Below are 15,615 nucleotides of genomic sequence, written 5' to 3' on the forward strand. Positions count from 1 at the left end.
AACATACCTTTTTAACAGTTCAGTAGCTCCAATGTATATTCGCAGTTTAATGTTCGCTATAGGTTGTCCTCAAACTGGAAAAGAAAGATTGTAATGACGATGCCAGCTTTTATAACAGATTGTTGGGCATACGCCCTGGTTAAATACATCTGATTGGTTCATTAAAATGCATTTTGATTGGTCGAACGAGTTGTAATGTGATTGGTGAATTCGAAGTTAAAAACACAATATGATTGGTCGAAAATCCATGATTTTGATTGGTTGACACTTTCTGCATTTGGGTATAAATACAGGAATCAATCGTCTAAGTGTCATTTGTCATTTCGCCGCCAGAGTCTAAAGATGGATAAATGTTCAGAGTGCCAACAAGTTTTTTCGAGAAGAGATGTCATGCTAAGACATCGCAGAAACAAGCACGGTAAAACCAATCAAGCGTATCCGCCGCCGCCGCCACCGCCGCCGCCGCTGCCTCCTCCTCCGCCGCCGCCGCCACCGCCGCCGCCGCCGCCGCAAAGTATAGATGTATATAGACCGCAAACAGAAGATAACAAGAATGTTGTGTTTCAACACCCATTCACCATGATGATTTCTGGGCCAACATCGTGTGGAAAAACGACGATGGTAAAGGACATGTTACAGAATAACACATCCAAAATTCGGCCAGGTATTGGCAGGATTGTGTGGTTGTACAAACGGTGGCAACCATTATACGACGAAGTTCATACATCTGTACTGCCTCCTGTGGAATTCATCAAGGGCATTCCCAACGATCTGGAAGACGACGAGTTCTTTGATCCCAATGTAAACAACTTGCTTATATTGGATGATCTCTACTCAGAATCGGGCAAGGATAAACGCATCACGGACTTGTTTACAGAGGGATCGCACCATCGAAATCTATCCGTGATTTCTATTAATCAGAATTTATTCGGTAACAAGGATCCTACACAGAGAAGAAACTGCCACTATCTGATATTATTCAACAACCCAATCGACAAACAATCCGTCATGACGTTGGCAAGACAGATGTACCCGGGACAAAGTGATATACTGTTGAACATGTTCGCAAAAGCAACAAAACGTCCTTACGGATATCTGTTGGTGGATTTGAAGCCATTTACGCCGAATAATCAGCGGCTCAAATGTATTACGTCTGAACAGTATGTTGACAAAGAACATGTCTTAGAACCTGTACATCACGTGACCTCTCCAGAAACTATAAATACGGAGCAAGTCCCAACAAATCGTCATTCTTCAGTTGGAATTCAAACAGTGCACATCGTGGAAGAAAATATGGATAAAGGACAGGCTTGTGACGATTGTGGACAGTTATTCGAGTCTGGCCATGACGTGCAGAGACACGTAAAGAGTGGCTGGTGTCCCGAACGTAGGGAACAAAAGAAACGAAATCATGATGAAATCAGTGACGGCGAAGATGACTCAATGGAAGACAATGAGTCTTTCATACAACTTTGGAAAAGAGCGAAAGAAGCCAATGACGACAAATACGAGAAGATATATAACAGATTAGTAGAAGATGGGGATCAAAGTGACGATGCCCACGAACAGACTAAGGAGCGAATGCAGCCCTACAACGAGAAGGCATTTTTCGACAAGTACACTACATTGATAGACACTTTCATGTTGCCTCTCAGAAATAATGGGCTGCACAAGAAAATCATGGCTCGTATAGACGCATTGATATCGAAGGGAATGAATAGCACAGTCGCGGTAAAGCGAGTGTTACGCAAGCACAAGAACTCGTTCCAAGACCTATTCGACATGAACATGAGCGACGAAGAAGGCGAAGATTCCGATACCGATGAAGAGAGTGATTCGGAAAGTGTATAAAATAACGTTCTTTGAATATAACTGATTATTTGTGTTGTGGACATAGAGCAATGAACATGGCTCCAGTGGATGATTATTTAAAAACAATTTATTACGATGCAAGACATCCCGGTGGATTTGCCGGACCACAAAAACTATATAAAGTGGTAAAGAAGGAAGGCAAATTTCATGTTGGTATGCACAGGATACGAAAATTCTTGCACGATCAAGAATCGTACAGTCTACACAAACCCGTGAGAAGGCGATTTCAGAGAAACCATGTAGTTAGCGCCGGGAAAGACGACCTATGGATGGCGGACTTGATAGATATGGTTAAATTCGCTGACTTGAACGAGGGTTTCAAATATATTTTACTGGTGATCGATACGTTCTCCAAGTACGTTTGGCTACAGCCGCTCAAGTACAAAACTGGCGAAGAAGTAGCTAGCGCATTCAGACAAATATTTACAGCATCGAAACGATCTCCAGCCAAGCTTATCACGGACAAAGGTACATATGATTTCAAGTTAATTTTAATTTCATAGTAATCTTGTCGAAATCGTGATCATAATACTATTATACATTTTCAAATACTACATACGCTGATTGTATACTTTCAGGCCAGGAATTTAGAGCCAAAAAAGTCCAAGATTTGATGAAGAAAGAAGAAATTCGTTACTTTCCTACCCAAAACGAAACCAAAGCTTCCACGTCCGAGAGAGCCATTTTGACCATAAAGACCAGACTCATGCGTTACTTTTCGTATAAGGAGACGAGTTCGTTCCTACCAGTGCTCCAAGACATCGCGGAGAACTACAACAATACTTATCACAGAACCATCGGTATGACACCCGCTGATGTGAATGACACCAACCAGGAGGAAGTGCGACTAGCCACCTATTTTGCCCAAAATCCAAAACGTTCACAAATAAACACAAAACTCAGACCTTTCAAGTTTAAAGTTGGCGCGTTTGTACGCATCAGCCATCTGAGAACGGTGTTTACTCGAGCGTACGACCAAACGTATTCCGGTGAAGTGTTTAAAGTACATAAACGTTACCATAGAGGAAGGATCCCGATCTATAGACTAGTTGACTTACAGGACGAGGAAATCAAAGGAACATTTTATGAAAGTGAACTTCAAAAAGTGAACTTTAACCCAGACCAGAGTTTTAAAATCGATACAATCTTGAAGACAAAAGGGAAAGGACAACATAAACAATATTTTGTGAAATGGAAATATTACCCTAAAAAATTCAATAGCTGGGTCAGAGCGAGTGACATTGAGTGAATCTCCATTTTTATAGTTTACTCGATATTCTTATATGTTATCGTACATGTGTACATAAATGATAATAGTAAAAAAAACTTGTATATATTTCACGTGTAAATAAAATTAGTGTAGAAAATAATGGCGTTATTGTTTTTTATGTTTTCATAATACGTATTCACATATCATTAACAAAGGATGACGTTAGAAGCTCGTCTTAATTAGGCACCCGTGTGGTATATAGAGCTGGTTTATATACCCTATCTAGTGATCTTAGCGGACATTTTGGGCCAGGTCCTGTCACTAGACGGAGAGATTCCTAATTGTCCGAGCTTATAAGGTCGCGTGATGACTAGAAGCGGGTCCTAATGCTACATCGTGCATCACCTCACTATAGCATTAAGTCGGTCTAACGACACCTCCATACTTATAGATGTCCCTTCTCGTACCCCATACTTAGACATTTCTTTCATATATTTCATCAATTGTAACGTTCACTTACCTATGAATTCCCTGTTCTAACTGACGTGCTCTCACCTCAAAGACTTGTTATGGGATATGACAAATGCGTCGAATGCAGCGTTTTTATACCGTCAGATTACCTCATATTTCACGAGGGTATGAAGGCCTACACTGTCTTGTACAACCCATATGAATTATAATCATTACAATCATGAAACACCCCTATTTTTGGAACAGTCTATTTTAGAGCCAATTTTGCGTTTTATTATCATTTTGGATACTGATATGATCAGACGCGTTTTTACAACGCTCTTGATCTAACATAATTTTCAATAACCACATTGTCATTGGAGAAACAGAGTTATGAATATTTGTTAATTTTCACATTTTCCGCAATCGGGAAGCGATCTCGGAACCTTTAGATCTTAAGGCAAGCGCGTTAACCACTAGGCCACCACCGCAGACGTTTACAATGCGATAAATTAAAGCTTTTATTGCAAATAATCGGGCGGGCTAAACGGTAAACAACACTACCTGATATCGTTAAATTAAACGTGTCTGGACAGGTGTTTAACAACTATGAATGTACGCTCATTTAAACCTTTACAACTATGATTTATATCGTATCAGGTTATCATTCTGTCATCGTCTTGACAAAGCCCGTATTTCTCAGTCGTTTTGTCCTACTTTAGTTTAAATCTTTACATTGAACGGCTTTAAAACAAATTTTAATCAAATATATTTTGCTGACATATAATAGGAATAACACAGTTTTCTCGATATAAATTTAATTTCAAATACAAAGAGAGTTAACTAGTTACTTTTCTCATATAAAGGTCTGGTTTAAAACGTTGTTAAACGAAGTAAAGGTTTACGATATTACACGAATCTGAGCGTCGTCTGCTAGGTTTACACTATCATTCACTCACGTCGATATAAAGAAATCTATACAGTTAATGTATAATGAACGTCGTCTGCTAGTGGGAAAGTTTAATCTAGACTCCGTATGTGTTACGCTCGAGCGCGTCCAAAAAGCGACTCATTTTCCACCCGATCCAAGATGGCGTCTTTATATAGACTAAAGAAGGGGTCACCGAGTGCATCGTGGTCTGGATGAGCGTCCCTGACTACTAGCAGAGATGGTTTAATTGAAACGGTCCATTAACAGCTATTAACAGGACAACACTATCAACGACCATTAGGCAAAAAAAAATTGTTTGTTTAGGGTAACCTTCCCAAAATTTATAGGTAGGGTAGTTAGGTTTTGTTGTTCTTGTTTTTATTTTTTTTTTTTCAAAATCTGTCGTAAGTTCAGAGTGTTTTCTTGCACATGGCAGCCTTTCCTACATTACTGTCATTGCCTGACTTTGTTTTATCATATTAACAATAATTCTGATTAAAATCTGCATGTATCCGCCCTTCGTACCTCTCTATTCGCTAACGAATATTTTTTTTTGATCATAAACGGAAAAAAATAGTTAGGGTCGGCGCATTTTTATAGGTAGGGTCGGGTTACCCGAAACGGACATATTTTTTAGGCCTTAGCACAGATGCACTGTCACAGATTGTCAGTTTTGAAACTTTTTAAAACATTTGTCCCAGAATTAGCTGATTTTGGCATTATTGCCTTCAAGTCTAACTCACAATAGAACAGATCTCAAATTGTTTGATAAACTGCAGAAAATTCCTCTTTTCTTAAAGCCTCCATATTCATCTGAGATTGTTTTCGATGGAAAATGGCCCAGGAGTTCCGATTGGGTGAGTTGCAGTCACACTAGGCAACTGACCTTCGGTCATCGCACGAAAAGTCCAACGCTGGAATTATTTAGTAAGTCGTGGTAAATCGCGTGACAGGTTAGAGACAATTGCACGAATATCGATATGCCAATCTGACATAATCGTTGGTATTGTACGACCAGTCGCAAATAAAATGGATTTTTTTGTAGATTTCATTACAAAATCTGAAACCAATGAGAACAAATACCTGATCAAATACATTATTCTATGTTTATAATCCGGGTAAATTATTATTTTATTTTTAAAATAAATGTTGATAAGTTATGGAGAGTACTTGTGCATGTTATGCTTAATCTCTTTTGAAAAATAAAATGAAACTATTCAGAACTTTTACATTAAAGCTGCACTCTCACAGATTGAACGTTTTGACAACTTTTTTATTTTTTGTCTTGGAACGAGCCAATATTTGCGAAATCCATGGAAACTAGTCAAATAAGACTGATGACAAAAAATAAGATCGCAGATTTTTATATTTAAGTTCAAAAATTGATGTTTTATACATTTTCCTTAAAACCGTTTAAGCCATAAAACATTAATTTTCGAACGGAAATATGCAAATATGCGATCTGATCTTTTGTCAGCAACCTTATATCATTGGTTTTCAGATATTTACGCAAAAATTTGCTCTTTCCGTGACAAAAAATAAAAAAAAATGTAAAAAACGGTATATCTGTGAGAGTGCAGCTTTAAGAACAACTCAGCCAATCCTATATGTGGAACTACATTTTCCATTTTTTTAAATTTACTCTTATAAACCTCTAAAAATGAAAAATAAGATACCATACTCACTGTTTACATCCATATTCCACTCATTGGCACTATAACGGAAGACGCGTTGGAGCATTTTCAACACATAACAAAATGTTATGGCTCCAATGATTGCCTGCCATGTTTTTAATTTTACTCGTAGAGGTTTTATTTCAAATCATAAGGTCAACACCAAAAATCTAAAACCAAATCCTAGTATCATTCGTTTGTGACCACCGTTCAGTACATTTATTTGATTTATATAAAAAATACGAGTAAGTTAATTTTCAACAACTTGACGGCGACTAATGTGAAAAAAAACGTCATCGGGAGAGGTATTTCCGGTGACGGGAATGTTCGGCGTGTAACCGATGACCGGGAATGAAATGACGGCGACAGATGTATTAATGGCATAAGAGATGATTATGGAGTCAGGCGCGTAGCTCACTGTACGCAAATGCGCAGTTGCGTAATGAAATTTTGACAGGCCAAAGTTTTTGTCTTACCAAAATTTGAAATAAAAACCGAAAGGGATAGGGGGTTAAGAGGTTAATATGCCCCAAAACATCGATCAGCGGAATCCCAAATTGGTCCTAGCTACGCGCCTGGGAGTAAAGTAACATCGATGACTAGAGAAGTGGCGATGTCGGCAACGTGAGTGGTGAACACGTCCAAGGAAGATCTAGAGGTAATAACGATGGGAGATGAAATAGCGTCAACGAATGGGAATACTAACAGCGATGTGTGTGTGTGTGTGTGTGTGTGTGTGGGGGGGTAATAACGCAAACAGGAGGGGCCTTGATAATAATGTGAACGGGGAGGTACTAATGGCCGCGAGAGAGCCAATTGTTACAACGTAAATTGGTGGTAATAACGGCCAAGGAAAGGCCCTTGGCAACAACGTGACGAATGGTGTAATAAATACTCTTGGAGTTATAGCAACGGCGATAAGAGAGGTACCGGTGGAGAAATAACGAAAACTTTGTATCAAATAAGACTAACATTTCACTGAAACAATCATTATGAAAAATGACATCAATGTTCGACCATAAAAGGGCCAATGAACAGAAATCAAGAGCGTCTGCGTTTCTTAACAGTCGAACAATGGCATAAGTCAAACATTATTAAAATCTGCAGTTTTCGGCATTGTTACACAAAGTCCCTGACAATTATATATGTACCAAGTTTCATTTGAATATTACTGAAACGTAAATTTTGTCCGATTTGTACTAGTTTTCACCAAAGGTCACCCAAATCGAAATTGTCCAAATTTTCCATAGAGAGACAATCATTCTGGCCACGTTTCCTAAGAAAACAACCAAGTGTGGCCTATGTTCTTAAATAATATGTTTTCTTCGAAGATTCGATCTAGATATTAAAAAGTGTGGAAACAATAATGCGGAAATATTAAGAAAAATGATCGTGCGATTAATGCGTTCACAAGACGGTCCCATATTTTGACTGTTTCTGTCTTATGCTGCGGTGAACTACTTGTCTTAAAAGACGTTTTCTTATCGTATATAAAACCATATGGTTCCTTTTTTTAGTTATTGTTCGGGAAACATCTAATTGCTAGGAGTCAAAGTGAAATTAATATTTTGATATAAAGATCACTTGTCAAGACCCTCATGTGAAATTCGAACAACCAGGGCAGATGTTTTCAAGACATTTTTATTGCTCAGGGTTATTTACTACTGTATTGACTAACTGACCAAATATGACAGGGGTTCATCTTCATGGCATGACCAATCTTCATACATTTTAAGTGTACAGCCGGAACCAATATCATTGCTGAAAGGTAACTTTGACCTTGACCTTTTGACCTCAGTCAATAGTGGACATCTGCAATGTCCTATCTTCCTGTAAAATTTGAGAACCCTGGGTCCATATTTACTAATGTTTCAAGCCTGGAGGTTTGAGAATCAAGACTCAAAGCTGCAAAATAAATTTCATTGTATTTTGGAGATCAATTCATTGTAAATATTGCTACACATGTTACAGATAACATGTTTTATATTTTTTGACACATATTTTGTCAAATAACACTACTGCACTAGTTATAGATTCGTTTTTTTGAGCCCCAAGTTTTTAACTCAGACTAGAGGTGAAAGTGATAATGGGCCCTGGTCTTGGTTGTTTTGGGGTTATTGGTGGGAAACCAAACTGACAGATATCAAAGCCACATCAAAACTATACCTTACAATGTGAATAAAACTTGCTTCCACATTTAATTGCTTCCACATTTAATACAAGATTGCACAAGTTGGTCAAATATTTGGTCCCATTTTAGGTAAAGTTAAAAAACAAAAGGGCCATGATGGCCCTAAAACACTCACCTAAGCAAAGGGCCACAACTCTGTGGTAAAGCATTAATAAAAATGATGCAATTTAAACATATCTTTACTGACGATGATGCCTTGTTTTATATTTGTAAAGGGTCATGCAATGAAGCTACCTGTAAAGTTTCATTGAATATGGCCCCGTAGTTTCAGAGATTTTTTATAAAGCATCACAGTAAGTAGGCCATTTTGTTGTTGTTGCTGTTGATCAATCTCAATGCCGTGTTGCATTTTTATTGAGGGTCATGCAATGAAGCTTCCTGTAAAGTTTCAGTGAATTTGGCCTGGTAGATTCAGAAGAGATGTTTTTTAAGCAATTGTTGATGGATAGACAAGACGACTGACAAACGGATGGACTGACTGACAGATGACGGACAAAGACTGATCACAATAGCTCACCGTGAGCGCTTCATGCTCTGGTGAGCTAAATATCACACATGAAATGTTTTCAATATTACTGAGATGACAAAGCTAAAATAAAATAACTTCAAATATTTCAAAGCAAATATTTGTTTCATGATTAACTTAACAATTATTAGAAAGGCTCCCTTTTCCAACACTTTATTGAGATGATCTCATTACAACACACCAACATTGCCAAAAAAATCCAAACAAAAACAAGGTTTGAGTTTGCTGTATATTAGTGTGCACCAAATATGTGCCTAATCATATCCCGTGATATGAAACATAACTTGCAAAGGTAAAAGATATAAAAAGCAAGAATACCTTACTGTATATAAATCTGATCTTATGTACTCATTAGGACATTGAATAAAGTAAAAGCACAATTCTACTATTTTACTAATACATAACATACGATATTCCATATATATACATTATGATTTTGTGAAGATGTTTTCTTTCCAGAATGGTCTGTGTGAGTATTCATTTGCAAGTTCACACTAATTTATAGTTCATGTATATAAAGTTTACTTGTAACACAAAATCATTATACAACAATATAGACTTCAGTGATTAGCTTCCTTTTGTTTCATCTGTGCCTTCCTGCAAAAGAGAGACACACAGACATGAGATGATTACGAATATAGAAATTGTAAGACTTTCTTTACATATCTAATATTATGTACAATTTGTATTAAAATAGTGTATTTTTTCAAATTTCATCAATATGAAGTTGATGAACTTGCATGTCTTTTGTTTGTAATTTTTCCCTTTTTTTGATCAATAGCTATAGAGCCGAAACCTGTTGGCTTGTTATCTCACGGACTGGCAAAAATACTACCAGCCTCACAAATATCCAGCCAAGCTGGAATGCTTATGCACCAGTCAATTGTAACCACGGCCCCCCCCCCCAGGTCCGGGGGTATACCGGGGAAATGGGCCGTGTTTTTACCTTCCCGGTGGCCCCTCAGTGCCGGGTAAATGCGGTAGTTCTGTATTGACGCCAAATATAGCGGGGAATGTGCCTTACTTAGGGTCACTGGGGGCGGGGGCATTTGGCAGGGATTTTACCATCAGTTCGTCCCCGCAGGTAGGAGGTTTTACCCGGGTTTGGCTGGACCAAAAGTCAAAGTCCCCGCTATTCCCCGAACCTGGAGGGGCCGTGGTTACAACTGAATGGTGCATTACACAAAATTAAACAAATTCGGTCCTGTACATCCAGTTCAACCAAACACGGATGTCAAGCCAACAGATTTCAATTGTTTGTGTATTATCTACCGTATTTTCTCGACTATAAGGGGATTCGCTTATAAGACGGCCCCCTAACTTTGCCCATGAAATCTGGTGCTTTTTGTTTCAACTCGCTTATAAGACGGGGTCAATTTTTAAGCAAATCTAAAAAAAAAATGTTCAAGCTCAACGGACAATTATCGACTTTCGCGGTAACTGGTTTTGTTTTAATCAAAGAAAATGGCGGTCAACTGTGAGCTCTCTATTTGGAGGAAGGTTAAAAATGAGTACATGGTTACGCGTTTAAGTTTGCAGGACAGGTCGTTACTTATCGGAATTGTAATAATTAATCAATAACAACATATGTTTGTTTTAGTTTATTTTTTTATTGAAGACACCATTGAAGTTCTTCGGCAAAATAAATGGCTTCAATAACATAACTGCGAAAAGCCGAGGCACGAATAGGTGTTTGTTTAGCAATAATGCTTTAGGCAATATTGTCCCTTGATTGGCGACAAACATAAAGGATTCATATTCGCATTGTCATTTGTTTGCTTAATCAAATTGACAGTTAGGTACCTACATCATATTAAGATTATAATTTATTGATTTGATATATCTGTCAAACTAATTATACTGACACGCGCCATGAGAAAAAATGGAGTGCAGATATCACGGTACACTGTGTGACGTCAGAGCACGCGCGGTGAAGAGATTTCGTGTTGTTGTTTACTTAATTGCCCCATACTTGTATCAGGAGACGATATACTGGATAGACGAATATCCCCTATGTAAAATTTAACTGATTTTGACTTGAATCTTTTTTTAATGTTTTATCGACTCGCTTATAAGACGGGTCCCCTACTTTGGGGGTAAAAATCGGGACCCAATTTCCCCGTCTTATAGTCGAGAAAATACGGTATGCAAAATACTTCAACATTTTAAATATCTTCACTTACATTAAAGAATGCTCAATTCTACAAAAATTTGTACTTTCTTTTGGTTTAATTACAATATCAATTATCATTACTATCTCTGATATACAGGTATAAGTATATTGTTATACACCTTGAGCTCCAAATCTAACAGACTAAACATATTGCTATGTGTATCTGGTGGGGATCAAACCCATTACCACTCACTCTGCAGGTGTACACTACCATATCTCTTTTAAAAGCTAGTACTATAGTGAAACACTACAAGTGCTGCTATATAAATATCGAATAACGGGTAAAACTTATACTTCATCATTCAAAAATGATCAGAGTGACTTCTTAAATACTTACATCTTTAAAGAAACAACAATGCTACCTTTTTTAATGTCCCGTGCAGTATGTAAGGTGTTTGAAAGTCATGCTGGCAGTTAGCGTAGCCCATGCCAAGTCCAATACCTCCTCCCAGTGTGACTGGCCAGGGACGTTCTGGTACCAAGTGTAAAATATAGTTACTCACATATACATGTAGTTGTGTAAGTCTATTCAATGGAATCTGGGTATTTAATTTCAATCTAATTAAGTAAAACAATCATAACTTCTATAATACAAAAGACTCAATTGAATATTGGTTAGGATTGTTTATCTATATAATACATACTTTTTACCTTTAAAAATAAATTATTATGATCATGAAATTTATTTAAAAGGACTCGTTCATGGTAAAATGCACTTTTTACTGATCTTCTTTATTATGAAATAAAGAGTGGCAAATCATTTGGAGTGATAGAAGTAAAATACTGACGGCTGGAGCCCATCAAAAAATGTTGATATACATGTATGCTCAAAAATTGTCTTTGAAGATCTCAATTATGATTTGCATTTCATGAGCGATTGAATAAAAAGCTGTAGCATGATAAGTTGATTGAAGTGATGCTAGCAATGTTTTCAATAAAGCTATACATTTCTGTCAGTTTAGTATGAGTGCCCGTTGACAAGTGGAAAAAGTTTCGTTTTTCTATTTTTTCTTGAGTGTACAGGTGTGGGTTTGCTCCCCACAGGAATTTGACTCAGTGTTTGGTCTTAAATGATATATTAAAGTAATTTTATGACAAAATACTGACAAAAACAACAATTACGGACAAAGACCTGGTCACTAATACTAACATTAAACACTGAGTCAAATTCCAGTGACTAAAACCCGATTGCTTTTATGTATACTTTCATTCTATTTTTTCTCCAATTTCGATATCAAAGGGTTAAATAATCCTCATTTAAGTGTTTTCAGGCGCATTACAGGGAAATTTATTTTTGGTTCCAAAACATGAGCGAGTCCCTTTAATGTTTAACCCCCAAACTGTTATAATTGCTTACTTTTGAAAAACAATAATGTAAATACAAGCCCAATGCTCGCTCCAGTCACTGAAAGGAGAAAGATAACATGTAGATTAATATTACTATCAAATTCCTAATGATATCCATACATACCCACATGTTCTGGGTTTGTTTTGAATCACCTTGAAATTAAACAGATGCAAAACCGGCATACATTTCTGATGAAATTACTTAAAGTAACAAATAACAACGTTTTAAAAGTAGAAGGGAAACTCAATGAAACAACCACAATAAAAATGAATAGATACCAAATTTAAGTCCAGTGTCTGTAAGGCAGCGATCCCACTTTTGACCCAAGACATCCTCAGATTTCACTCCACTGTCGGCCATGATGAATTTTCTAAAGCGAATCTTTAACACCGTTACCAATTTCAATATTTAATGATAAATGATGATGACGACGACGACAACGACGATAACGCCGATTATGATGATGATTATGTGATGATGATGATTATGTGATGATGATGATGATGATGATGATGATGATGATGATGATGATGATGATGATGATGGTGGTGGTGGTGGTGGTGGTGGTGGTGGTGATGATGATGATGATGATGATGATGATGATGATGATGATGATGATGATGATGATGATGATGATGATGATGATGATGATGATGATGAGAGAGAAGAGAAGGATGTGAATTCTGAGGAGGAAACGAAAGACACTGCGAAGGAGGAGACATAGAAGGCGACGTGTGAGGAGAGAAAGGAAGAGGAGGAGGAGACAATTGACCAGCTAAAAGAGCAGATGACGAGGTGACAGAGGGAACAGCGGTGGAAGAGACAGAGGAGGCAGATGAGGATAGTACAGAATTTAAAGATGCACTAGTTATCATCCGAAATAAGATTTAACACATTTAATACAAGTTGTTTTAATATATAAAAAAGGATGAACAAATGTCGAAAACAATGATGTTTATGAAAAATACCAAGTTTAATTAAAAAGAAATGTGCAGAAAACACGGTATTGCTACCTTAAGAGACAATAGTAGATCGCAGTAAATCTTTTAGCATTCACCAATCATGTAATATTTTTGCGTTTCCAGCTATTAAATACACGATTATCATAGTGTTAATAGTAATTAATAAATCCCATAAATGCATATATTTAGTAAGAATTTAATGTATCACTCAAAAGTTATGTTTGTTTTACATGTGTATGTATTGGTTTTGAATAAGAGTGTCACTTTAAGGATCGAGGAAACGAATGAGGAGTGTTTTAATGTTTGGTGTTTATGGAATAACAATACCACTTATTTTTGTATTCCATTTATTCATCTACATATGTACACCAAGAACGCAGCAAGACATGCAACTGTGTGCCTAGCAGTATAACAGCTAGTATAAATTAAACTCTAGAGGCGAGAGTATCATACTACTTTCAAAGCGTAAACATTATATATCAGAACAAGGAAGAGACAGCAAATAAAGAGGAGGAGTAGACGCATGGGTGGAAATAGAGGATATTTGAGAGGAGCCGACGGAGAGGACTGTGGAGGAGTAAGGGGGAGGATTAGGAGGAGAGGAAGGATGATGAGGAGTGGAGGGGGGAGTAGGTGGAAGAGGGAGAGAGGATGAGGAGGAGAAGGCGGAAACAGCTAGAGAAATTGGAGATGGAAGAGGAAGTAGAGGACATGGAGGAGGAAGATGAGTAGGCAATGGAAGGAGAAAGTGAGGGGAGACGGAAAAGGTAGAGTCGGAGATGCAGAGGTGAAGGAGGCGATGGTGGAGAAGACAGAGAAAGAAGAGGATGGAATTATATAGAGGAAGAGGAGGCGGGGGAGGAGGAGGCAGACGTGGAGTAGACAGAGGCGGAAATGGCGGAGCAGACAAATAGGAGGAGGCAGGCGTGGAGCAGATAGAGGTGAAGACGATAGGGTCGGAGGAGGACACAGTGGAGACAGATGAGGAGGAGGCCGACCAGGAAGCGGAGTGAGCAGATGTGGGATATGGTAAAAGATTCAGTGAGACAGAGGAGGAGAAAGAAAAAGAGCGAGGTGAGGAAAAAAGTATGGCCGGTAAATCAAAAGGAGTATAATTGTTTATATTATCGTTGTTAGCATATGTATTCTAACTTGACAAATGGCATATTTCAGAAAAGGTGTGAGCTCACCCTGACGTAACATGATTTTTTACAAACAGCAAACGCGCGAGTCCATGGATTGCCAAATGTGAGTATACCGAGCTGGTAATTATCACTTATTAAATTTCATTTGTTGTTTAAAAGGGAATCATCTTCAACAAGAATCAGAACTCTTTTATTACCTGTCGTTTTTAAAGATGACTGTATTTCGGAGATTCATTTGTCTCAGCGCCGTTCGTAAGTGATGTAACTCCTGCGTCAGATTTATCATGAGTTGTTGAAAACTGTTGTCTGCCGCCGGGACAGTTGCACAATTCATTTCACAGACAAAGATGTAAGATTTTGCAAGTATTCGAAGAAAAATGATCACCATGAGTGGATTTTATTGTACTTCTCTCTAATAAATTTCTATTGGATATACGATTTTTTATGCATAATGACGCAGACTTGTATCTTTGTTTGATTTCATAATGTTCATATATTCGGATACAATAATTCCGGACTATGTTCATTATTATTCTTATTTATTATTATTTGTTTGTTTCCGGGTTATTTATAATCAATTTCGAATGCCTGTTTTATTTCTTTTATATTCCGTTTTTGATTAAATTCCTTGAAACAAGAACACTGCATTTAATCAAAACTTTGTCAAAAATACAGCATAACTTTTGATCACGTAACTTATTGCTGAAGAGCTCTAGGAGCATAAGTACCGGCAGGCTGGTAAATTGTTACAGAACAGAATAAAATGTATCGCTTCCTACCTAGCCTGTGTCAGAGGAGATGAGGATAAGGATGTTACAGTTAAAACAACATTTTTTTTGACATGTCAGGTAGTTGCGTAACACCAGTTGGAAATTCAGGGTTCCCCCTAAGTATTTAAAAGTTGTCACCACTTTTTGAATTGATCCAGGGGCTAGTCTCACCTTGTGTCTTCGTTAATTTGAATACAGTTTTGTAGAGTTGTAGTGCTTATGTTGCAAATAATTTCATATTTTGTAAGAATTGTTGCACAATAATGGATAATTGGTTAGTGTTTGAGAGATTTAGACTTCTGTTTCTGGGAGAAAATCTTTCAAAAATGATTCTGGCAGAAAATCTTTCAAAAATGATGCCATA

General features: G+C 37.4%; 3 protein-coding genes across 3 annotated transcripts in view; 2 read left to right on the top strand and 1 right to left on the bottom strand.

Moving 5' to 3' along the window:
* Positions 1 to 1,907: 1,907 nt before the first annotated feature.
* On the top strand, positions 1,908 to 3,121 carry LOC128245972 (uncharacterized). The gene is made up of 2 exons (XM_052964187.1): positions 1,908 to 2,340; positions 2,451 to 3,121. The coding sequence occupies exons 1-2, from the start codon at positions 1,908 to 1,910 to the stop codon at positions 3,119 to 3,121; spliced, it is 1,104 nt and encodes a 367-aa protein (XP_052820147.1).
* Positions 3,122 to 8,939: 5,818 nt separating this feature from the next.
* LOC128203031 (MICOS complex subunit Mic10-like) lies at positions 8,940 to 12,745 on the bottom strand. Its single transcript, XM_052904272.1, has 4 exons — positions 12,653 to 12,745; positions 12,384 to 12,431; positions 11,389 to 11,498; positions 8,940 to 9,450 (listed from the first exon to the last, which is right to left on the bottom strand). The coding sequence occupies exons 1-4, from the start codon at positions 12,732 to 12,734 to the stop codon at positions 9,421 to 9,423; spliced, it is 270 nt and encodes an 89-aa protein (XP_052760232.1). The 5' UTR covers positions 12,735 to 12,745; the 3' UTR covers positions 8,940 to 9,420.
* Positions 12,746 to 14,787: 2,042 nt separating this feature from the next.
* LOC128203130 (DIS3-like exonuclease 2) overlaps positions 14,788 to 15,615 on the top strand; it is a 32,628-nt gene continuing 31,800 nt past the window's right edge. Inside the window, exon 1 of the mRNA XM_052904413.1 lies at positions 14,788 to 14,830. The gene's annotated coding sequence lies outside the window, so the exon portion shown is untranslated. The remainder of the gene's footprint in view (positions 14,831 to 15,615) is intronic.

This window comes from Mya arenaria, chromosome 9, assembly GCF_026914265.1.
Source record: "Mya arenaria isolate MELC-2E11 chromosome 9, ASM2691426v1".
Taxonomy (NCBI): Eukaryota; Metazoa; Mollusca; class Bivalvia; order Myida; family Myidae; genus Mya; species Mya arenaria.